This window comes from Toxotes jaculatrix, chromosome 20, assembly GCF_017976425.1.
Source record: "Toxotes jaculatrix isolate fToxJac2 chromosome 20, fToxJac2.pri, whole genome shotgun sequence".
Classification (NCBI taxonomy): Eukaryota; Metazoa; Chordata; class Actinopteri; family Toxotidae; genus Toxotes; species Toxotes jaculatrix.
The window spans coordinates 9286603-9312010 of NC_054413.1; the positions used below are offsets into that span (position 1 = coordinate 9286603).

A 25408-nucleotide genomic window follows, 5' to 3' on the forward strand; every position below is an offset into this window, starting at 1 on the left:
CATACGCAGATACATGAGCATGTCCACAAGGGCAAACACACACCAGCCACCAAAGCATAGGACTACACGACTTTGTTTTGCTGCAATTAAACATGTAAATGTGCTACTTAGACAGAGACCAATAATATGTACAGTCACACACACACACACGCACACACACTCACACACACATTTTCTCCATACATTACTGCCAATTCACTGCAGTCCATTAATGACTTTCTTTGCTTCTCTGCAGTAGTCATCCTGAAGCCAGCCACAGCTGCTGTGGCTGGCTTAAACTGGTCAAACAGAGTTCATTCTCATACCATATATTGCCAACACATACACAAACCCACACATACGCTCATTTCACTTCACACATTCATGGCTTCTGAGGGGACAGTTATTTCCCTCCAGCTGTAATAAAAGAACAGTTTTGCCTTAGAGCCAAAAGTAGATTTTAGTTTTGTGTGGAATGTTGCATTTTGTAGTTTTACCTTGTGTATAGCTGAATTTGTTTTTACCAAGTGTGTGCTTATGAGCTGGCAAGGCTCGGAGCTTGGACATGATAAGTTATGACACGATTGGCGCATTTGATACTGAATTCCCATCATGCATTTGACGGATTTTAAATTAGCATGCAGCGTACGATGTGGCCTCTACCCTCAGCACCTGTTACTGTGACTCCCTGGGTGCTTTCCTTCTTTTCCACCTTCTGCAGTTCTTTTTCTTCTTCTTTTTTTTTTTACTTGCTTTCCTTTGTCAGTTCAATTTGCAAGTCTGTCCGATGAACAACTTCTCTTTTTACTCTCTTCAGTGTTTCATCTCCTCATAATACAATTATGAAACTTTCTCACTACTTTACCTTTCTATTTACCAATCTATTTTTATGAGGGAAGCTATGTCCTAGTGAAAATGAAATAATGGTGTGTTTTTCCTCACTAATTATTCCCAATACTGAAATCAGAATTCAGAACTCATCACTGAGTCCTGATCTGTCCATCTCTACCTTTGTCCATTCTTCCATCAGACCCACTGTATCAAATAATGCTCATATCTTGAAACATCAGGGAACGGATAATGCAGTGACCGACCAAACTCTACAGTGTTTGTTTACTTGTTTGTCGCTGAGTCTTGACAGACTGATCTGATTTTGATGGAGCTGGCTGTCATGTTTGTTACTAATTGATACAGAAGGGAAGTGCTCCCATCTTTGGGGACACACTGTTGTCTTGTTTGCCTGGACTTTTTCTTTTTTGGGGGGGATTTTGACAAAACAAACACACATAAGTGTAGCAAATTCCTGCAACTACATTGAAGACAAGGGAATTATCCCACCACTTTGGCCAGTTGTTTTCACTTACTCTCCCTTGATAGTGAAAGTCAGCTACAAAACAAGACTTAAAAAGCTTGTAGGGATTGATTGTCTCTACTTTCAGCATGGCAGATACTCCACTGGCCATTCTCTCTCTCTCCCTCTCCCTCCTTTTGTAGTACCACTTTAGTCTAACTGTTCTCTGCTTTACTCTGCTCCTGTAGGAGTTGATGACCAAATTGATAACTGAGACTCCAGACCATCCAATCCCTTTTCTCATTGATCACCTGCAGACCAAGCAAGACAGCCCTGGCAAGCTTCACAGAGCCCTCTCTGGCTCTGCAGCACTGTGGGCACAGAGCTCCCCAGGTCAGTAGACACGTATGCAAGCATGCATAATGTACACACACATGCAGAATAAGGCATTTGTCTTTGTACCTGCTCCTCCCTACAATACCCCCAGGATATGTTAAATAGTAGGTTCAAAGACAGCCATTAGTCTGTATCTGCGACAGAGACAACAGAGCTTGCAGAGTGAACTTGACCTGCATTTATCCTCTCCAGAATTTGCATAGCAAGGTGTGTTCTGAGCAGTATTTGGGACTCTCTCTCCTAACAGAAAGCAAAAACACTCGAAGGGAGTACAGCAACTATGAGAAGCCATGGCAAATTCACCCAAAGAAACCGAAGAAATCCAAGAGCGACCTGGCTGTTTCGAGTATCTCTCCTCCTTCACCAGAATCCAAGTCTTGTGAGTTTCTTTTTTTGTGCCATCTGCAAAGTTTTCTAATTTCGGAATTTTTTTCTTTTCTTTTTTTGTAATTACTTTGATTGCACAGACACACACACGCACAGACACACACAGTCCACTTTAGAATATGACGCTGCACAGTTTTGTTACCTGTTGTATCAGTTGTATCCCAATTACACACTCCATTGGCTTTAATCTCCATTTTTAATTTGATATAATTATATCTAATTAAAGTTAGTCACAGTGTATAGTCCAGCATCCTCCTTCCAGCCTCCCAGGGCCCTGCAGATGAGTTCATTATGAAGTGCCACTTTTTAAACACTTGCTGCCGCACTGCTGCACACCCTAAAGAAGAATTGTTCGCAAAGTTCTTGCATTAATGCAGAATGGATGCAGATGAGAAGATTTTTCTGACGACAACTTTTAATTCTGTAATAAATTACAATAACTGTGATGTTAGAATGAAGTATCACACTTGAGACAATGAGGCTAGGTCAGATGGGGAGCAAGCAGAGCCATAGACTTGCTTCAATAATTTAACATTGTGCTCTGTCACTGCCAGACCAAGTCTATTTTAGGCTGCGGTCGGAGCATTGCTCACAATCAAAAGGAAAACGATGTCGAGACGAGTACATGAAGTGAGTAAAAGAAAACAAGTGAGGGGGAGAAGTCAGAATAAAGTGAACGGCACTCAGCACTCAGAGGTGTACTTAAGTGAGGAGCGTAAGTAGAATTCCTGTTGCCCTTTCAGAGTAAAAAGCCTTCAAAGCTGCATTTAAACTCAAATCATATTAAAAATACATGCAAAGGTGTTTTGCTGTGCAGCGTTCATGAAAAATTTAAATCAAAAGAACTGCCTCTCATGATTATTGTACAATGCAGAGAGAACAACACAACAGCTGTCATAAATATACATGTTCAACCAATATGCTGATCAAAATGAATCCCTCGCTGTTACATGAAGGCTCTACCTTTCTGTGTACAGTTTGTCAAAGGGTTAATGTGCTTTGGCCTCGCTTCTCTTTGACTGATGCTTTAATGGGCAGCCCCTGTGGGAATTGAATCCTTAACCCTTAATCTAAGCTATTAAGATACAGCACAGCCCGTTGCTGCAGCAGCAGCAGCACAACACTCACAGCAGAGAGAGCAGAGAGAACAGAGAGGCATTCTTAGCCGGAAGTAATGAAAGATTTTTCTTTTTTTTTCTCCAGTCTGTATTTGGCAGAGACATTTGCTCTATGTTTATGGTTGTTACAATGCCAAGGAGCTTAGTCAGGGTAAACAAGGGTAGAGGATGGCAGACTGTAGCAGCAGCGCTGTCAAATATTCACCATCTAGTTTATTTATTCGACTGCGAGCGAGTGTGCAAATGCAAACAGAAGGGTGATGCTCACTTTCTGCACCTGTCAACACACGTTTCATCCAAACATCCATGAAATTTATTCTAAAATCCTCTGAGTTATATTCTAGTTAATGTATCAGTTCTGGCAGTGAGCAGTGGCTGGTAGTTGAGAAGTCCACCAGTACATTTGTTTGGTATCTCTTCATAACCCACTAGTTTTTCATGTTAATTCAAATTCAGCCGTGTAAGAGCATAAGAACATTAGATATGGATGAACTACACATAATCCCTTCACTATAAAGGAATACTGCTCTTTCCTTTATAAATAATGTCTGAATCCAACAGTTTATGAATTAACCATCATATTGAATCTAAGGGACGCTGCCAGAGGACATGGGTAGGATGTCAGTACAGTATGTGGGTCATTTCCTGCTCCTGTTTGAGTTATTTTGAACGTTAATCAAAGAGACTGACAGACACTGTACCCTGGCCTCAGGCCAGTGAGCCCTGTGCTTCTGGAAGAGACACGTTGACTTTTCTGCCAGTGTTTCTGTTCCACTCTGTGCTGCAGTAATTCACAAAGTCCTGTTTGGACAAACGTGCAATCAAGCGATGGCGTTTACATATTAAATGACAGTATGGTTGGTTGATCAGTTGTTATTTTTAGAATGTTTGGTCTGTTATCCATGTGCATCTGTATGTTTGCGATGTCCAGTGCCGCGGTCAGTGGAGTACCCATCCTGGGACTGGAGGGAGAGTCGGGACTTTGACGAGCTCAACCACATTTTGCAGGAGAGCAAGAAGCTGGGCAAAGCCCTGGAGAGCCTGTCGCGCAGTGAGTGGCTGCACCTCAGCAGAGTGCATGCTTACACCATACTGAGCGGTGCTTAATACATCTTAACATACAGAACTAAAGTGTAGACCTTTCTGTAAATGTCACTGTAAATCCTGAGAGGGAAACGGATCGAGCAGCTAATCTTACAAGCTCGCCGCTAAGCTCAGAAGCAGTCTAAGCTGGGATTTTGAACTGCATTAGATGCTTCTCTGTGCTTTAAACCATTCTCTTCTCTCTCCAGGCATTGCCATCTCTGATGAGCTCGACCAGGTAGATATTAACTAGACTGGGGTCTTCCATAACCTCGCATATACACTGCCAAGAAGTAGTTCTGTCACTCAACACTCTGCAGCTTCGCTCATACTACATCAAGTAAAACCCATGTTTCATAACTTTCACTTGGTTGACAGAACAGCACAGCTATTTTTCTGATGATGAACTGCTATCTCATGGGAGTAATATGTGAGCATGATACTTCAGTAAGCATGTCCTCCATCTCCCTCTCCTTTGCTGCTTCACTGTGCATCTTACTTGCAATGCTTTGTCTGAGCCCTGTCTTTGTCCTTGCCTGACCCCAATTCTCTCCCAACTGAATAGTGCAGTAGCTGCCCAGGTTGGAGATGCACAGAGCGATTTGGAAATGATGGGTCTGGATGAGAAACACGGCATATGTTTTGACAGGGACTTCACTTTTTGCTCAGTGCAGCAGAACATGTCCAACATCCTTGGCTCTAAGCCCAGAGATTTTCCTGCTTTTCTGTGGGACGGGACGGAATGAATACTAAACACCTGCTCTGATCATGCAGAGACAATAGAATTTGATACTATCCTGAATTTGGTCAGAGACAAGCAGACATATCTTTTTTTTTTTTATGGAGCTGTGTTGTAAATGTGTGCTGGCTGGCTTTGGGAGCGGAATCGGAGAGAGACAGATCTCAGACAATACCGTGCTGCTTTTCAAAACTTTTCCTAAGGGCAGACACAGTTATTATTGTGAAGAACATGTTCTCACTGCTGTAATAATTCTTTGCTGCAGTTAAAAGTGCACAGTGTTAAGAAAATATTTTATAGCAGTTCTCTGACTCTACTCATTTTCTCTGTACAGTTATGTCTTTCTTTCTGTCTTTGTTGATTTGCCACTTTATCTTTCTCTATTGCGCTTTTAGAACTTGGGAGGCTATAACTCAGTGTTGCGTCCTCGGGTAGTCGGGGAGTGGGTTGGTCGCGAGGAAGAGGACGCAGACCCACTTGCTGCTGAAATGCTGCACCCCCCTGTCCCTCGGGCCAAAACTGAAGTTTGTTGGAGTGGAGACAGCAGCCCTGCTGGGAGGTTAGTGATTGGTTTTATATATTTGTGTACTCACATTTATGATTTTGTGTGTGTGTGTGCGCAAGTGTGAATCACTTAAATACAAAAAAAGTTTAAAATCTGAAGAAATTTTTACAAAACTATGATTGGCTCTTTTAAAAATGAGGAGGTAGACTTCTCACTGTGGCTCCTGCTGCCTGAGGAATGCCCATCTGAATGGTTTTGATAATCCCATTTCAAAGGCGCGATCAAACATGCTTGCCATGATACTGCTTCAACCCAATTTCAAATTAAAGCTAACCTCATTTCCTTGTGCTTAAGGCTAAAGGAATTTTGTGCATGTTATTTTAAAAATGGCCTATCTTTGACAATACAACTGAATCACGTATTGAACTGTTAAATCATTTCTCGGCCCCTTAAGGATCTTTTTTTAATTTTTTATTTCTTTAATGTTCATGCGTGCTGTGTATGTGCAATGTAACGTGACTTTTTCAGCATGTCTGCGTGTCACATGCACTGCAGCTACTGATGTGACTAATTAGAGGAGGATCGGGTATAAAACCATAAATCATGCGCGGGCCTGAGCTGACATATACACAGTGTTAATCTCATTAGGTTACTGTATGGGTGGATTATAGGGAGAAATCACTTAGTTAGAGGCCTGAGCTGGGAGATAGGGATGTGTGTGGGCTCACTGATGAGCTCTGCTCTGTGCGTATGCGTATGAGTGAGATGTTTTGTGTTTACCTATGAGGAGTGTGAGAAACTCACTGCTGTGTGTTTGGGATGGTGCAGCATCCCAAAATAATCACAGCTCCTTCTCTCATTAACTGAAGGAGTGCTTGGCTCATCTGATAGATCACTTATATAAACTCTTAATTGCATTTACTGGGAACTTGCTCCCACTCCAGAGTCAGTCTGAGGATTGAGATCACTTTCATGTCCTCTGCGCTGTTTTCTGGCCAAGCCACAAAGTCAAAAACAGGGAGATCAGAAAAACATAAATAAATATGTGGGAGTTTTTTTTGTGTAAGGTTACAGAGTGGTGTAAGGTATGACTTCTAATCCATTTAAAATCAAGTTACTCGAGAATTTGGTGAAGTTTAGAATTTGTATAAGAGGAGCTAAAAATGACCACTCTGGGTGAGTGGAAAACTGGCAGAGACCAGCACTGCCCTCTCTTAAAATCCCAACTGAGCCTTAATAGGCCATCCCCTCTGGTGCTCATATACTTTCAGACTGGAGTCCACACATTTTCTCATGTATCTGACCTTGTTTGTCAAACCACTCCATCCTCCTCCTCTTACTTTGGTAAGTTTACTTGTTTTTCATTTTTGATCTTCTTGCTTCTGTCCCTCATTCCAGCCCACCTGTCAATGAGGACCATAAGGAGAGCTGACAGGTGGTGGTGACTCTCTGTATGACTGACTGCAGAGTCTAGAAGGATAAATGCAGGGGGCACATGGGAAATCAGATGCAACTGTGGCAGAAGTATATTCAAGTAAATGGCTTGTTTTGACAGTCTGTTCAGTGGAATGGGACTTTCCCCTCCAGTGCCATATACTGCATATACTGTATCTGCCTATATTCTTTCTCTTAACGCCACAGATACAGAGCACTTATTGCACATAATAACAGGAGAAGATAGTGATAAACAGGGGTGCAGGGAAAGCTGTGTACACCTGTTTTAATTTCATGTTCATATTTATTCTCTTTAATCACTGGTTTATACCACCTGAGGTTGGTCCCTATGGGGAAAAAATATGCTGATACAGCTGCCAGCAGGCAAAGAGAGATAAAGATTTTCATAGAAGATATAAGCCCATAATATTGTGCAACAAAATAAAAGTAATAAAAGTTATACCACACAAGATACCCAAACGCCATCTTTCTCTCTATTTTTTCTTCATATTTTTCAATTTTGCAACACTGAAGTGTACTTTCTGGCTTGAAATTCATTTCAAGCCACAGGAAAATGTGCAACTTTCTTCCAGAGGATATGGTTAGATTGAGACTAGACAACTGTGGAAAACCGCAGATGTGCAGAATCACACCAACCACCTTGCCTCACCCATATTATTAGATCTAATTATCACAGAAATACCATACAGAGGGTATGAAGAAATATCTGTCATCTTATGACCCCTTCCCATTATCTGTAAATAGAAGCCATTAAACTGAGATTAGCATCAAATTAATACTCTTCCGGCTCTCTAATCCACGCCCTCAGCTGGTGGGATATGGAAATTAATTTTTCCAATATCAAGGTGATGCAGAAGTCAGCCTTCATAATTGTGTCAGTATCTTTCACTGTATAGGACTTGGAGGCAGTATTTGCTCATTTTTCATCTGTTCTCCATGGTTCGAGGCTGAGACAGAAATAACCCCATTTCACCTGAGAAATGCACAAAGCTTGTGGGAAAAGAAGTATGAAGTTTGATTTCTTCCCATCCATGTATTGTTCTAAATTAAAAACAGCCTGTGAGGCAACCTGAGAACTGTAAACTCTGTATAGCAAATGCTAACATGTAGACAGGAATGAATTTAGCAGAAGAATTGTGTATTTCCAAAACTTCATCCTGTGGCAAACAGCAGGATTTGATTGGTTTTCCTAAAAACTACAAAAACTTTCAGCAAGTCAAAATACTAAACACTATTGCTAATGGTTTGTGGTTAGTGCTATAACTGTTGCACTGTTGCACACCTTGGAGCAATTATTCCTTCTTATCCTCTCGCCGCTAACCTTTTATAGCAAGTTGCACTACACCTGCATGGCACTTGAAATGACTGGATGCTATTTTGTCCCTAACAACCATGGAATGGCTTCCAAGTGCAAGCAGCGGTAAAAGACACTTTAAATGCGGCCGTGCATATGCACACCACTGAGGCAAATGCAGCATTCTGTAATTGCTGGAAAGCCTGAGATAGAAGCCTGACAGAGTAAGATGAGAGGATGTAATTACTAGTTATACAAATACAAAGTTATTCTAAAAGTCATTTGCTCCTCTTAAGCCGTGACTCCTCCTCTGCATGTCTTCCTCAGCCTGAAGATGGAAACAAAGAGCAAAGGGCTAAAGGAACAGCAGCAGCATCATAAGAAGCTCCTGGCAGCCATGTTGTCCCAGGACTCCTTTGATTCGGTCCACAGCCCGGCCCCCTCCGTTGCAGAGGAAGAGATGGAGGATGAGGACGATGCCATGGAGCTTCTGGGTAGCGTCACGTTACACCACCTGCTTACATGCACAGACATAAGATGCAAACATGTGTTAGCTGTGTTGTACTCTGCACTTCACTGACTCAACATGTTGCACGCAGTTGCATTCCATTACATTATCTTAATCAAAGTTTAAATGTAGCTGCCATTGATCATAGTATTGAGCTGCTTGTGAACCAGACTGGCAGACAGGTGTACAAGACCTCACTGTGTGTATCAGCAGATGCCCTGCTGGTGTGTGAGACAGACACCTGTTTTTTTTTTACCAGCCCACATACAAGAACAGCTTGCTGTGTTTATCCTATGTGTGTGTGACTGCATGGTGCGTGTGTGTGTTTGTACACCAGCGAGCCAAGTAATCTAATGTGTCATACACATGAACACTAGGAAAAATGATTGATTTAATATTTTATATTTGATGAGTTATTCACTCACAGGTTTTATATTTCAAAGACTGAAGTAAAACTTCAGTAACATGACATGCCTTCTAGCTTAAAATAACGGTTTGGGGGTTTTGAGCACATATGACATTATCATGGAAATGAGAGATGAGAGATAAGATGTTGTAAGACACCTATATGTCAGATGTATCTTGCATTTAAGAATATTATTATTTCCATTATTATTACTGCACTGGAAACAAAAAGCAGTCAAGTCACAGGGCACTTTCATCTGATATTGTGGCTTCTGCTTTTTCTTTGCTGGAAAAAAAAAACATGAAACTTGTATCTTACAGTGCTAATACGATTGTAATTACTTTCCCTGGCTGCATCCATCAAATGCACCATGTTCAGACATCTCCTCCGGGAGCTGTGGAAAAGCATCTTGGTAAAAGTGGAAAAGCATTTGCTGAGAGAGAAGTAGCCTCTGCATTTGAGGAAAAATAAAGTTTTAAAATGAAAGTGGTGGACATTTCCTTTTAATAAGTGATGGAGAGGGGGACAGATTAAAAGGAAGCGAGCTGTTGCATATGGGCAGACTTGTGGAGGCATACCTGCTGTATATAGAGAGTATAGGGCTGGATGAGCAAAGCAGCAGTCTGTTTATGTGCTGTACTAAAGAGCACTTTAGTGGTAGCTGTTAAAGAAAACTATGCTTCCTGTTTACGTAGTCAGGCCAAATGTTCTCAGCCCTTGAGTCAAGGTATTCGCTCTGACAACTGGAGAATCACGAAGTAGCTCCATTGATTTACTTTTTGTGCTTTCACATCTGCATGTGTGTGTATGCTTACATTTCTTCATGTCGGTCATGCCATCGTGTGCTGACTGGAGATGGATGGGAATGCGACAGCGGGGGTTAAAAAAAAAACAGTATCTGATGTGAAAGCTTGTTTTAGCTCTATGCAGTGGAGGGTCTGATAGCTCATCACCCTGTCTGTGCAGACACAGGATGTACTGCCTCATGCCAAATTGAATTTGTTGCCTGAAATATTTTGCAAGGCAAAGCTTGTTCTTCTCCACTTTGTTTTTTGCTGTGTAGTAATCTTTACCTGCAGGGCTGAATAAAGTGGCTTATCCCCGCATAGTAACACTATTGCAAACGAAGGTCATATGCACATATGCACACACAGCAGCTGCTATAAAGCTATACAGCACAGATTTTAGAATCAAAGCATCACTTATAGGATTTATTGCACTTGTCGTTCTATAAAAGAATCCATCTTACTGTGAACTGTTGAAAGTCGTAGCTAATACCAGGAAAAGTCAGCTGTTATACGGATTCAGTTGAGTGTTACTTTCATCTGGGTTAGCTAACAAATCTCTGACATACAGTACTTATTTGAGGAATAACAAACTACAACTTGTTCTTTTTTGTTTCCCTCTTTCTACAACATGGGCCCCAATTATAGAGCTTCAGTGTCTTACCAGTCTCCTCAGAGCTGCTGCTCTGTGGTGACACACAATGTACGTAAACCTTCAATCTCTGCTCTACTACTGTCACAGCACTGAGGCACTTGAGCTTGTTAGCCGGATCTTTTCATCAGGGTCATCCAGAGGGTCACGTTTCTTTACTGATGTGTGGCAGGGAGGCCCACAGGTTACACAGAGTGGAGCTGCAGCAGATGATTATACTTTTTTTTATTAATTGCTGGTTTAGCATATAAAATATCAAATACTATGTAAGTTACTAGAACCAAAAATGATGCTAAAAATTGTGTTTTGTCTGGAAAAAAAAAAGAAGGGATACTTTTTTTTGCTAAGTGACTAATTTGTTAACCGACTTTTTGAGCACTAACACAGACTGGACTGAAGTGCTGCCTCAGCATCTACAAGTTTTTATTTCTGCTTCAGTGCCACCAAAATAAATTCTGTACTTTTATTACATTCTGTTTATTGAGTGTGTATTTAAGTTTTACTGTAGGTCCAGTCCTGTAAGACTGTAACATTTATGAAGGCATTGATTTAATTCTTACAGTACATGTGGCTCACATGTACTAATTACATTTAGCTGTTCTATATCACTGTGCTCCTCTGTGATAAGTGGGAGAAATCTTGAGAAGACAATGCAACAACACCAAGTTTTCCTTTCCTTTGTATCAGCCAAACACAGTCATGACCCAGGACAGCTTATAATAGTGATAAATAGAGCCATAAAGCAGGATGTTGATGGTCTGTGATGGCCCTCCTTGATCATAGTTCTGAAACCCAGGCGTATTCCCCTAGTGGCTTTTACTCTACAGTCCAGGACAGTAATTCAAAGCAAGTAATGCAGCAAAGTCATTGCTGATCCTCTGTGAAAGCCTGGTCACGGTGTTCTCCAAGGTGTTGACTGTCACTCTGGAAGGCCGGCCTCACTGCTGTAGACTTGATTAAAGTGATGCTAACATGCAGCATGTGGTGGCTTGGTGGGCTTGGAGAAATGAATGACCCTCCAGAGGATTTCTGGGCCACATTCAGAGAGATGGGGTCTTGGCACAAAATTTGTACCTGTGACCAAATGCATGCCAAAGATGACTGATGATCCTTGGCAGGGGTGGTGATACATGTGATATTATATTGATCCCTAAAGGAGATTTTTTTTTCCCTTGCTGCTGTCCACATGAAGGTTAAAACATATGGTCAGCCGCTCAGTTGGAGGACACAGTAGCTGGGTAGGTGTTTGCTTTTAAATGGGTTTAAACTATAAAGTTAATCAGTGGATTAAAATGTCCAGCACATTTCTGTGACATAGCACAAATTACAGGTTCTATAGCTGTGTTTATATAGACACCATAAGTGAGAATGCACTTTTTCCCTAATTATCATAAAAAATATTTAATGTTGTCAATGAATTTCCATTTCTTGGCACTCTTATCTCTTCATTTTGGTTTAAATTATTGTTTTTTTAATCGATAACATGCCCACAGGCTATATGGTGCATTGCTACATGTGAAGTTAGTGCCCCTCATGGTCTTCCACATGTAGCAATTGTTGGAGGCATTCTATCCGTTTAAGCATTTGCTTAGGATGACATCTAGTGGTTAAAATATGACATTACAACTGCAAGGACATTTTGAGCCCTGGCCAAAAAAAGTATTTTCACACTATTTCAGTAGTTCACTTATTAGTGTCTGATGAATACATTTGAATTTAGGTAAGCTGTCAAAAAAGCATGCATGGGCTTTAACACCTACAGTACAATGATCTGTACTGTAGGTACACTAATAGTACCTCACTAATCTGGCTCGCATAAGACAGACCCTTAAGATAATGTTTAAACATGCTTTAAACCAAAGACACCGATTTACTTTCATAAACCTCCACAGATCTCATCTTCTCAAACATCTCTCTTCAGACACACATTCACACACACTCAGTGTTGTGTTTGGTATATTGCAATCACGTACCATGAATTGCTGATTAAAAATACTCATCCCACAGGAACATATGTTAACTCCAGAGGCACTTCAGTTTTTTCTTCATGTTCTCGTCGTATTATCAGATGAGCAAAGCTTTGTTCATCACACCTGCTAATTGGCTGTGAGCCTCCTTGTTGTGTTGATTGCTGCTGTGCAGAAAGATCTACACTGCACAAATGTGAGCAATTATATTAGCGAGAAATGAGCATGTCCCATGGTGTGGATGTGATCAGTCATGTTTGTGTGTAGAAAACCTCTGGGGGATAAGGAGAGGAGAGTTCAGAGCCACAGTGAACACTAAACCTATTGCAAAATATCCACTGGGAGGCAGGAAAGGAGCTGTAGTTTGTCCTAGACAACTACAACTTCTGTGAGAGAATAAGATGCGTAATAAAAGCAGGGTTAGGAGATACAAAGAAAGTTAGCAGCTAATCCCCATTTCCAGATTGAGCAGATGGGTTTTCCAAACGTAGTGTCTTTTTGCCAGCACCTGGATAAGGAGCTTATGAGAAAATAATAAGATCCTCTTGGAATGGTTTACAATACTGCTAGCCAAGGTTTTCCAAACTGAATACAATTATAAAAACCAAAGACATGGCTTAAGGTTGATTTGTTTTGTTCAGATTGTTCCAAAAAGAGAAAATAAAATCAGCTTAGAGGTTAAGTCTTATTGATTCTCTTGCTGCTCTCAGGGATGGCACTGTGTTTTCCCAGTTGTTTTCATTAGTTCTGCGCTTAATATTTACCACAGTTAAAACCATACTGAAAATGAATATGACTCACATGTTCTTGTAAAACCACGGAAAATGTCAAGATTTTAGCTTTCGCTAGGCGGTGAGACCACAGTTTTATACTGATCTGAAATAAGAAACAAGCTGAGTTCAGTGTGTGGGGAGAAACACCCTGTTTTTGGCTTTGCAGTGTTATTTTATGGTAAGTTAATGAGACGAGTTAGCCAGTTCCCCACTGTAAAGTTACTGTTCTCGTCATCCTTGGTGGAAGTATTCCATTTCAGGGACATACCCTCCAAATTTTCAAAATTTGCTTTTGTGTATAAAATAAGTGTGATTTATATTCCTATAGGCAATGAAAAACGTATTCTTGTTTATAGCAGAACCTGTTTCACATTCACATACATTTCCAATGTAGAAGAGGTTAACAGAGTAAAGCATATGCAGTATACGGGAGTCATCAGATCCCTTCATGAGTCCACAGACGCTTTTTAGTATGTCAGCCCACTCTGGGATGATTCCTGAAACAGGAGAGGAGGACGTGAGCGAAGATTTACCCACTGTCACTAATTCACAGTGACAGTGAAGACTTGATGGAGACAGGATGAGAGTCTGATGAAGCTCTGTCTGATCTTTGACACACACAGAATAAAGCAGTGTCTGGTGGATGAGTTACAATGCCTGTGTGTGGCTCTTTTGTCTGAGGACGTTATATCTTTCTTGATCAAGCGCTGCCTGAAGTATGATAAAGTGGCTTTTTTTTTTTTTTTATAAAACCATAGAGGAGTGAGCCAAAGGTTTTTTTTCCCCCCACAATCTTTCTCAATCTTTACTTTCTCTACTATCCTGAACTCGAAGTTTAAAAATGTCTGTATTAGTAGGACTTCAACTCCATCGACACCCCCTGGCCTTAAAAGATTAAGGTCTTAGCCTTTCAACTCATGGAGAACATGTAGTCCTTCTAAATGACTTTCTGTGTTTAAAGCTAATCTGTTGTTTTTGGCTTTATTGCAGATAGGCATGACAAATATTTGCTGTGAATATTAATGATAGCCCCCTTGAAAATCTTGCCATATATTCGGAGTATAAAACAAAAGTAAATACTTTATTACAGTATTTATTTTACAGTACTACTTTACAATACTTTTTGTCCTTGTGTGCTCACATAGAAACACACACAGAGTTGCTAGCATAGCTATACAGACTCATAGTCTGGCAAAAGTGGGGCGACCCATTCTCTTGGGTAGTTTAAACAATGCATCAAATTTTATTAGCTCATTATATGTTTGTGTGTAAAATCTTAATCAGCACAGTAAAATACTACTGTGACATAAACGTAGAGGAGAAAAAAACCTCTACATTTCTTGTGGAAAGTAGTGAAGTAGATGTATAAAGTGATAAAGTAATGTACATGTACAGTGCCTGAGTAAATGGTACTTACTTTGAACCACTGTAAAGAACATTGGTGCTATCATATCACTGGATGTAGTGATGTAACCTGTTGTAACTGTATCGTGTATCATCCTTGCATGCGTCTGAATGGACTGATTGCGGTGCTAACATGGCTAAGATCTGTCTCTTTGTCCTCTGCCTTGGGCCAAAATTCATATTGCCAGTGCTGGCAGACAAGGCCTGCACGACCCGACGCCAGCAACAGCAACAACACACACAAACTCCCATCACCCCCATCAGTCCCTTCATCCTTGCCCAAACAGCAAAAGACACAACAGTTGCCTTGGAAACAATGCAAACCAACAACACAGCCGTATCATCATGGTGCTTTGAGAGAAGAGGAGGAGGAGGTGGATGAGAACATAGCCTATATGTCAGTGGTGTAAGTTGCTTCAGCACTAAATCTTTCACTTGAAGTATAGGCTTGAAAGGGCTGGGCTCACCTCTGAGGGTTTCACCGGCCCGATGGTGAAAAGAATGTCCCCAGTAAAAGTCTAACTGCGCCCAATTTGACGCCTGTAAAAGTCTCCATGGTGCAGATGGATACGTTAATCGAGAGGCAAATTGCTGTGGTATTACGGTGCTATTACTGGAAGCAATTACCAATAGGCAAGTAGACTGCTGTGATCATACCATAAATCTAGCAGTAGTCATTACGCAGAGCATGGTCTAATACCAGTCACTGTATGTATCTCTGGCGTGCGTAAGCGCCCTAGATGAACTGAGCAGATTATCATAATGGAAAGGAGCTGAATGGACACAGTGATGCTGTATTGTGGCTACTGTAGCCAGACAGAAGCAAAAGATGGTAGATAGACACACAAGGATGATTGCTGTGGATAGCGTTGTTATCTAGGATGAAAGATAAGGGACTTGTGTGAATAGAAGCATTGTGTTATTATAGGTTTATTATAAGTTAATCAGCTAAAGACCTCCCCCGGCATAGGTGTGGGCAGGTTTATCTAAAAAAAACAAAACAAAAAACAACAGTAAAAAGTAAAATTTAAAAACATAAAGTTACGTCAGTGTTTCCTGGCTCCTGTCTGCCTCAAGATTAAGATTTAAGAGACAAGTAGACAGGTGACTTGATGTCATTATACAATATTTGGTGTATAATAAGTGGTCTGTGCTTGTGTGTGTGTGTGTGTGTATTTATTTGCTTGAGTGACTGCAAATGTCAAGCTGCACCTCTGACGTTTTGTGTGTTTGCTGCTGTATCTATGCGTTTATCACAAACAAGCAGGGAAACAAGGATCTGCAAAAGAAAAACTGAGCTCAGAGGAGTGAATTGCTTGCACAGTTCTACCTACATTATCACATTACTCATGTTAATTTATGCTTGTGTTTAGTTTTTTTTTTCTCAATAGCTGTTCATTTACAACCTCTTGCTACACTTCTCTTGTACAGGCACATTTTTTTGATGAATTACTTAATTCTTTGGTGATTAATATTATTGTTTCGAGTTGTAAATGGCAGCCTTGGTCCTTAGAGACAGCCGTTTTGATATTTGCTATGTAGTACATTAAAAAAAAACAAAAAAAAACAAATAAAAAACACTGTCCATAAATAAAAGTTTAGCAATAATTTGAAGTTCATTTTGAAATTTCCAAAGCAGTCAAAGAAGCCACTGTATCCAAGCCCAATGACTGGCATTTTCATTCATCAGTGCATCAATGCATCAAGCTCTGATATGTCTACAGTGACGTCCTAATCTCTGCAATATTTGCGGTTAGAAAGTGAGTTAAAAGGAGGTTTGCACCAAAGCCTGCGATAAGACTTTCCACAGGCGTCAGAGCTGTGATGTTACCCTGCTCATGTGTGTCCCCATCTGATTCTGATCAGGGTTTTTACTGCTGCACTCAGAGTTGTGGGGACTTGGAGCCTAACGGGCATATTTTTAGGCCAGGAGGAGGGGAGGAGGCCGGGGAGGCGGGGGGGGACTATTGAAAGCCGAGACATAATTATGAAATGTAAGTTGGAATATTGTTTTTATTACAAAGCCAAACAAATGCGTCTCTGCCGCAACTCACATCAAAGATGTCTGTGTGACGACTAACCGCCGAGTGGAGGCTTTGTGCTCCAGGCTTAATGAAACACAAATGCTGGTTGTATGTGTGAGGGCAATGAAAGTGTGAGGTCTGCAAGTGTCACTGTATGTGCTGGGTTGAGTATATGCTGCATGCCTTTTAATCTATACGTCTGAGTACGTTACTCACACATGTGGGTCTCCGTGTGTGACTGAGTGCAGCTTTTGACTGTACGTCGCAAAGAGCAAGGCATCTATCACTTACAGACTATTAATTAGAGCCCAATGTTATGCGGTGAGACGTCGTCACTGCTCATGAAAGAATGGAAAAAGTCGCTTAGATGAGACACAATAACTCAAAGCACTTGATGAATGCTTTGGATTTGGTGCGGGAGATGATGGAGTGTGTGCGTGTCTCCCTTCTCCACGTGTGGGGCAGCGTGTTAGATGATTCCACTCCTTGCTTCTGTCAACGCATCATCCAAGAAGGTGTATATTAAGTTATTTGTGAAGCCAGTGCTCTAATTATGACTTTAGCTCTGGTTTTAGCCCCGTAAAGAGCAGCAAAGAGCCAGTCAGTCCGTCGCTATCTAAACAACATTAAATTACACGGAAACTTGGAGAGAGGAGCACACAAACACTTTTTATCTGTGTGCTCTGCTCCGCTCCTTCCTGGCTTTACTGTGAGTGAGTGATTGCGGCACGGAATTCCTCATCGCTCAGGCCTTTTGTTGGGATTGCATCGCTCAAATAGTTTCCACTACCCCCACCCCCACCCGCCACCTACCCCTAGTGCAGATCCATTTTATTTATCTGCCATGTCTCATCTTTAGACAGAGGGACACACGCATGGCTGCCCCAGTGCCCAGGGAGTGGAAATGTGACGGGCTGACAAACGGGCGAGTGTGGACAGACGTTTGTTGTGTCTAGACCGAGGCCTGGGAGGCTGTCATGGTCTCAGGGTAAACTGGTCTCACAGGAGACACACTTTAAACTTATCATGGTGGTATTGTGTGGGAGGCATGCTGGGCTTTATTGTGAACCTGGAGAGTATGCATGCAGTCAGATGTGTTTGACTAAGTAGACACAGAGAGGAAAAGAACAGTTAGACACAGTAAATGTACCAAATGTGTTCACTAAATCTTCTGTGTGAGCATGAATCTGTAAATTGGCAATGAAAAAAACCCTTTGTTGTGTTTAAAGTTTGTTTTCAGAAGTCTAGGTTACGTAATATGTAATTGTTGACTTAACATCATTTTAATGACTACATTTAAAGTGTTGTTATGATCTGCTACGCAATGAAACATAGTTAATTAAACACGGCTTAAACAACCATTATATGTAACTTGGCCATTTAAAAAAACCTTTTTTCACCAAATTTAGTCCATTTTACGTAATGCTGTAACATAATTTGACATATAAACCAACAAATCCTGACTCGCTGATGAAAATCTTACAGAGGATAAGTTGTTAATCCGAGTTTGTGCGCTGATTTTAAATGTCTCTGTTTCTGTTTGTATAAAACCACAAAAATTTAATTTTCTCAGCTAATTAAAAAAAAAAACATTTCTGTGGTCATTTTCAGGCCTCTAGTCATCAGGATACAGTGTGAGCATATGCGTCAGAGTACTTATGTGCATGTAAAAGCAGTCATTTACAATGCTAACACCCAAACCCCGAAGTCTGGGATACATATTCATCACTTTAGCACTCCATACACAGGCCTTCCTCGGAGACAGTGTGGTGTCAATACAGAAATCTGTCACCTCCCTCTCCCAGTAGAAAGTTCAGAGTTGGAATCGGCGTCATAGAGTGCTGACAAGGCGGAGATTCAGACTGCTGTTGCACAGATGAAGGGCTGCACCCACTCCCAAATCCCATTCTTGGCAAGAAAAGAGGATTTAAACTTACAACAAGGCAATTCAGTCTTTTTGTATCCCTCATTTATCTAAACAAAGTCACCGGTCTTCCATGCTTTGCTTCAAATTCATACAGTTACACACTTTTGTACCTGTAATCTACCCAGTACACTTGTGCATGGACAGTGAACAGCAGTAGTAGTGGGGGGTAGTGGGGTACTATTTGGGGGGTAAGGTCGTCTTTTGCTGTTAACTCATCTGTATCCTCAAACAAGCACAAACATTCAAAAACCATTTAGGCTGACCTTTTCAGGAAATGTTGTCCTCTCTTCTCTTATCGGGCCCAAAGTTCAAACTGTTGCAAGTGTAGAACAACTTGCTTTAGCACAAAATGTTCTTGCTAAGTGTTTCTACTTCTGCTACATTTCATTCAGGCACAGTCTAATCTCTTTTCGGAAAGGGATGCACTCTAGGCCTTTGTTTACCTCAGTGACCTTTGTGTGTCTGAGATTAGCTTTCTCTTCCGTAAGACACTGCGGTCTTTCTCTCCATTATTGTGTCATTTTATCTTGACCTGAAGGAAACAAGTGTAAAAGACAAAGCAGGAATTGAGGTGACAGGCAGCTGTGTACACTGAGGTCATGGTCTCTTTCAGAGTCAGAGCCGGTTGCTGTTATTCTTTTGGTATTTTATGAAAGCTGCAGCCTCACAAGTGAATGTTTCCAAGTGTCAAGTGATGATTTGTATCGCAGGCTGTGACCCGAAGAAAATCTGGCATGCCACATTAGTCAGTCGGTAAAAGAAGGGAAAATGGTTAAAAAGGGGATAAGCGAGGATGGATGAAGAGAAAAGAGGAAACGGTGAAGGACCAAACTTGAGCAGTTCCCACGACCAGCAAATTGCCCAAATCGCTGGTGGCTCTCTCTGTCCCCACCCCCCCTCCTCCCCGTCCAATGCATACCATGATGAATGGGACATTTAATATTGCCCTGCTTAAGGGTATTACGGGAATGTATCTGTCCTTCTCGAAACACTAAAACAACACTCTTTCTCAGAAAGCCTGGACACGAACTGCTGTCAGCATTCAAGATGTAAAAAAATCCAGTGTCTTCTGGACTTCTGTGAAGGTCCTGGATAAACATTTTGATTTAGATCTTTTAGATCAGTTTGTGAATCAGTTTTTTTGTCTCTAAAACTGACTTATGTAATTGAAAATGTCAACGGTCATATCACTCATATGATTTGGAGAAACATAATGCAGCACTATTACATTTACAACATTATGATTATTTAAAGTTTTCAATTGAAAGGCCTGAAACCTTTTAAAAACAGCCTTTCTCAGATTAGGAGTTAATGGATTATATATATATATATATATATATATATATATATATATATGTTTTTTTTTTTGTTTTTTTTTTAATTGGACAGAGGTTTTCTAGCTCCCCACATCTGCGTTTTGACCTGCTAGATTTCAAGGGAGGGGATCAGCAAAGTTATTACAATACATCCTCAAGGGAACTTGAATGTCTGTACCAAATTTTACGGTAAGCCATCCAATAGTTGAGAGAGAGAGAAAGAGATTTCACTCAGGACCAAATTGGTGGAAAAACTGACAAACAGAAAAGACCAACATTGCCATCCACAGAGCCACACCACATGCATGGCTTTTAGTGGGCTAAAAGACAGCAGACTACACATGCGTCTATTCTTGTTTATTTTTGCTTGTGCACTGTGGTTTGTGAAAAACCTAACTTAAAAATCAACACAAGACTCTGTCTTAGCGTACCTGGTCACGGTACAGTCAGATATAAGCAGCTTGGGTTGAAGTACTGCATTCAGGTGTCTGACAGGTGAGATTTTCTGGCTGTGCGCCATGCTGATAGATGGAGGGAGAGAGAGTTCTCATGAATAAGTGTCATCCAATCTAATCCAGGTGATTAGTCATGCACTCTCATCTTTCAAGGTGTGAGGCCCATTTTTTTTTTCCTCCTATAAACTGAGGCTCAAGTAATGTGAGCCCAAATTGAAAAGTATCAATGTTGGTTTCAAATAACTACATACACACATACACAGAAGAGACAAGCACGTACTGTACTGTATGTCTAAGAGCGGAAACAATGGTAGCAAGAGGGTAGAATATACTGTATGTCCTGAAGGCGACCCAACTCACTGGCAAAGCTCCTAGATTCTTCTGGTCTAATGGGAAGCATGGGACAAATATTGTTATGGTGACCAGTCAAAATGTTCTGTGTGATTCAACATGTGTTGAAAAGGCTTGACCAGAACACTTAACCAAGTAAGAGTCCAGACAGCCGCTCGTCGACTCATTCTCATAACACGGAAAGTACTGCAATGTGTTTTATCTCTTGAGGATGCATACAAAACCAATTTGGTCCGGCTGATTCCGACTGTCCCCTTTGATCCTCGGTTATATTTAACAAACCGTTACAAATCTGTGCTTTGCTACAGAAAGCAGTGACTTCATTAAAATCCACTTCACTGCTGTTCTTTCATAAATCTTATCTTATAAATTTGTTATTGGCATGATTTTTGCTTCGCCGTCGTGCTAGAACAGGGTCTAACGTGTATCATGCTCTGTCCTGATACCAAAAATTCAGCACCACCATGTGATAGCTGATGGTCCTGTTTAGTCTTGAATCGCATCCAAATGTCAAACTTTGAATCGTTCCATGTGTATAGCACTTCACAGAGAACAGCTGTATTTTGACATAAAGCAGATATCTTAGAAAAAAGAGGGAGGGCAGACAGAAATAAAGTTTATTTAACATGTACATGGGAAAAGAAAGTGGAAAAAAGACCTTTGCACCTGTTAACTGTGTATTTTTGCATGTGTAAGCAGGTGTTCATAAGTAGCCATAAGAGGGTTTGGATGAACAATGCTGGCGTGTCTGATACATATGGATAGAGTCAGAGGGAAGAGGGTCTATGTGTGTGTGCTCTTAGAGTTTTTTTGCTCTCAAGGACACAGGGAGAGATCAGACGAAACCCAACTTTCCAGCTCTCCACGAATTCTTCCTTGTCGACTTCATTGTTCTTTGTCCCCCTCGGCCTCGGCGTGTTAACGTACCCTTCCTGTGTCTGTGCCGCCGTGCTGTGATGCTGTCATCAAGTCTTCCCCGTTGCTCCCTACAACAAAGAGTTTTGTGTTGATTCTGTGAAATATTTTTTTAACCTCTAAATCTGCATGTTTTTGTGCATGTATGTGTGTGTGCATAGTGCGTGTGAGGGAGTGTTTATTTAAGGTGATGTGCTTGCTTGCTTGCTTCTTTAGCTCTAAGTAGACTTTCATCACTGGGCATCACATTAACAGGTTAGAGACCAAAGTATGATTAATGACTGTCCTTTCTCTGTCCTGTTTTCTCTCCCTTTTCCTTGGTTTCCTTCCTCTGTGTCTCCTTGTGTCTCTTTGGCTCGAACCCCCTCCCCCAGAGGACCTGGATGACCTGCGGATGGAGGGCGTGACAGGCCTGGCTCCATCCGGCAGTAAATTCAGCCAGGGACGCAGCTCCTATCAGCCTGAACCGCAGGCCAAAGTTACGCTCAACATCTGCTCTAGGTGTGCCAGGTAAATGTTTCTACCTTCTCTTATCTGGTGCCTTAAGGAGAGATTACGTTGTTTTTTTTTAAAAACACAATCAGCAAGAAGGTAAATACATTTTTTTGCCATAATGTCAAAACTATTGCTTTAAGACCTTAAATGATAAGAATCCGTATCATGAATAAGTTGTGGCAAGTACTGTAATTACATTTTTTTCCTTTTAACATCCAACCTCATTCTTATCCCAACTGATGACTCCTCCTCGTGCCCTAACCTCCACTTCTCCCACTCGCTCTCTTTGCATTTGTATCAGAGGTAGCATGCCACAACATCCAAAACAGAGAATAATATCATATCTAAAGCGCATTCACAAATTTGTTCTAGCGTGGATAATCATCTCCATTATCATCCTTTCTCTATCACTGTTTTTCTCTTCTGACACATTTCCTGTTCCCCCCAATCCACAGTATCAGTGTAGCACTCAGATTGCTATGTGTTGGGTGTGATACCACAGGCAGGTGTGGGCAGGACTCTTCCTTGATGCCAGTCTAAGATAAACGGGTATCTCTTCGGTGAGACGCCAGGCACAAGTCTGCTTGCACAGCCTCCTCTGTTTGGGGTTTGGAATTTGTTTGTTTCCTACTCTTCTTTCATTCATGCTGCTTATCAGTTTCGTTGCATGCATAGCCTGTAGGATGTTGTCAGAGGTCCTGCAGGAGGGTGAATTGTATCGCTGGAGTTTTTTGTTGGCAGTTTATCGACTGGATGTTTTTAACCAAATAGTTTATACCTTTGGCTTATTGTTGGGTTCTCCGGTAGAATCAGTGGCAAAGCGAAGCAGCATCTGTATCTGGAGTCCTTTTTGGGTCTTGAGTCTTTTTTTCCTGACTAAAATGTCAGACATCTGTTCTCCTTCTCTGTCTTCCCCTCTCCTTCTGGTTCGGGCCAAATTCTTGCCTCGTCCTCTTTAACCTGACCACCAAATCTTTCCCAAGTTTTGCTGGCGAAGGAGTCGTGGTATTTCATAGTCATTTTTGGTGCGTGTAAGGGTCATAAACAGATCAGTAAGCTGGAAAAGTGTTGCACACGTGGTATGCCTTTTGTGCTGTTCTGGAGACAGAAATTCTGAAATCAGGGGTTGTGCAGGAGTTCATGAATGCACACGCACACAGATACTCATGAATTTACTCATAAAACATGTGCATTCGTGTCTTCACATGCATACACACTGAGTTTTATGAAAAGAAGATACTGCGGGCAGAGGTCAGGGAGGAGTTTGGAGAGGGGCAATCCTAACAGGCTTTATGCTTTATGTGCATTAGCACTGTCTTGATGGGATTCTCAGAAACACCTTTCAAACAGGCCTCAGTAAGGGGCCAACCTTTAAACGTGCTCCTCAGAGGACTAACATATGTGGCACAGTTAATGCCCTTGTGCTTCACACCTGCAGACACTACTACTGTACAGATGTGACCTTGCACACAGACTTTTAGAAGTTTTTAGAATTAATTTAGTTTAAAATGAAGGCCCTAGAGAAATGAGATGCTTTCATTTTGATATAACTCTCTCACAGAGATAGTAGAGGGTTGCTTGACCCTGCATGTGTGTGTGAACACTGACCCTAATTGAGAAAGCATTCCTCACATACTCACATACCTCCAGCAAACACATTTGAATTCAGCTCAGTTTTTTTTTCCTCCATATGAGCTCTTAAGGGTCAGTGAGGTCCATCACTCCGTGCGTTACACTTTGGTTGTACAGCACGCACGCTCTATTCACTCCCCCTAGCTTTTTAAGCAGTCAAACAAGAATAAACCACTTGGCTCTACCACGTACCACCCAAAGCCAAGGAGAGGTGACGCTTACTTTCACACCCACAGCGTGAAGGCGACAACTCTGTTCCTTCACAGCAAGCTTTTATTCATTTCCAGCAGCACTCTTGAATCTTACTGTGCGTTTAAGATCCACCTGTCATGGTACAGGTCATTCCAAGGATTCCAAGACCAGTGTATATCATCTTATGTAATATATATATCTATATATGGTTCTGTAATATTGGCTTGTTCTCTTAAATTTTAAAATCAAGGGTAAAATCATTATTATTTAGTACTGCTTGGCAGCAACACTTGACTTTTTGAGCTTGCTGACCCTATATTGAAACTGATCCCAGCCTCATTAGACACCTTTCTCAGCGTTTGTCCTTTTCCTTCCCTTCTGTCCAGACACTGTCCACACCACCGAACAGCCCAGTCAGCCTGTGTGGCTCCTAACTAGCTGTGGCAGGTCAGGAAACACGCTGCTTCCTCTGGCTCTCTACTGGTTGGTTGAAGTGTAAAGTGCCATGTGGCCTGTGTGTTGTGGCCGTGTCTCTGTCTCTTGGGCTATAGCTGTGGTCACACCAGCATTTCATCCACCTCCTCCATGCACTCGATCAGTTCTTTTAATGGCTATGTGCCGCTGCCGCAAAACCTCCCGTGTGCAAACGCATCGCATATCTTGGGCATAGTCCGAAGGAGTTGGCGGAGCAGTCCAAGGAAATGGATAGATCTCCACAAACCTCTTTTGGGCTTGTAGTTCTCATTAAATTAATTGCTTTCATATCAGGAATGTACTGAGGGAATGGTAGTCAGGACTTGCGGCTATGAGCAGCTTTTGTTCAGGGAATGTGAAGGCCTTGTGATAGTCATCTTGGGTACTGTTTAATGGTATTATAAAGACCATTAAAGAGAGGGGGACACAAGGAGAGGGATGTATAAAGAAGGAAAGAAATAGAATACACTTTAAAAAGCAGCGTTCTGCTTTTACCCTCATTGTAGAGGTAGAACCCAAGAGGCCCTGCGGCTGTGGCGGAATGCAGTCGTGCCATAAACGCGTATGGATTGCTTTACTTTGTCTTTGGCTAATGGTTGCACTGATGACACTGAAAATAACATGCAGCAAAAGAATTTGGAGCTAAAGTAGAGTGTAATTACAGTTAATATGTGGTATGATTTACAGTCGTTAAAATATGCTTTAAGAAAGTAAATGCTGGTTTAATTCCATACTGTTGTTAAGAGTGTGTGAATTAGTTTGTTGAAGAGTATGAATGCAGCAAAAAGCCATGTGTAACATGTTTATCTTCCCACTGAAAACGCATCATGTTAAAGATCAGTAACTGAGTGATTTAAGAAACTGAATCTGAGTTGTTTTTTTTTT

The 25408-nt window shown here is 41.3% G+C and overlaps 1 protein-coding gene across 1 annotated transcript in view; it reads left to right on the forward strand.

Moving 5' to 3' along the window:
- c20h8orf34 (chromosome 20 C8orf34 homolog) overlaps nt 1–25408 on the forward strand; it is a 51868-nt gene that overhangs the window by 9909 nt on the left and 16551 nt on the right. The window contains exons 2-8 of the mRNA XM_041066007.1: nt 1519–1663; nt 1914–2045; nt 4103–4222; nt 4464–4492; nt 5389–5552; nt 8575–8741; nt 22105–22240. Of these exons, the coding sequence (XP_040921941.1) occupies nt 1519–1663; nt 1914–2045; nt 4103–4222; nt 4464–4492; nt 5389–5552; nt 8575–8741; nt 22105–22240 (893 nt within the window). The remainder of the gene's footprint in view (nt 1–1518; nt 1664–1913; nt 2046–4102; nt 4223–4463; nt 4493–5388; nt 5553–8574; nt 8742–22104; nt 22241–25408) is intronic.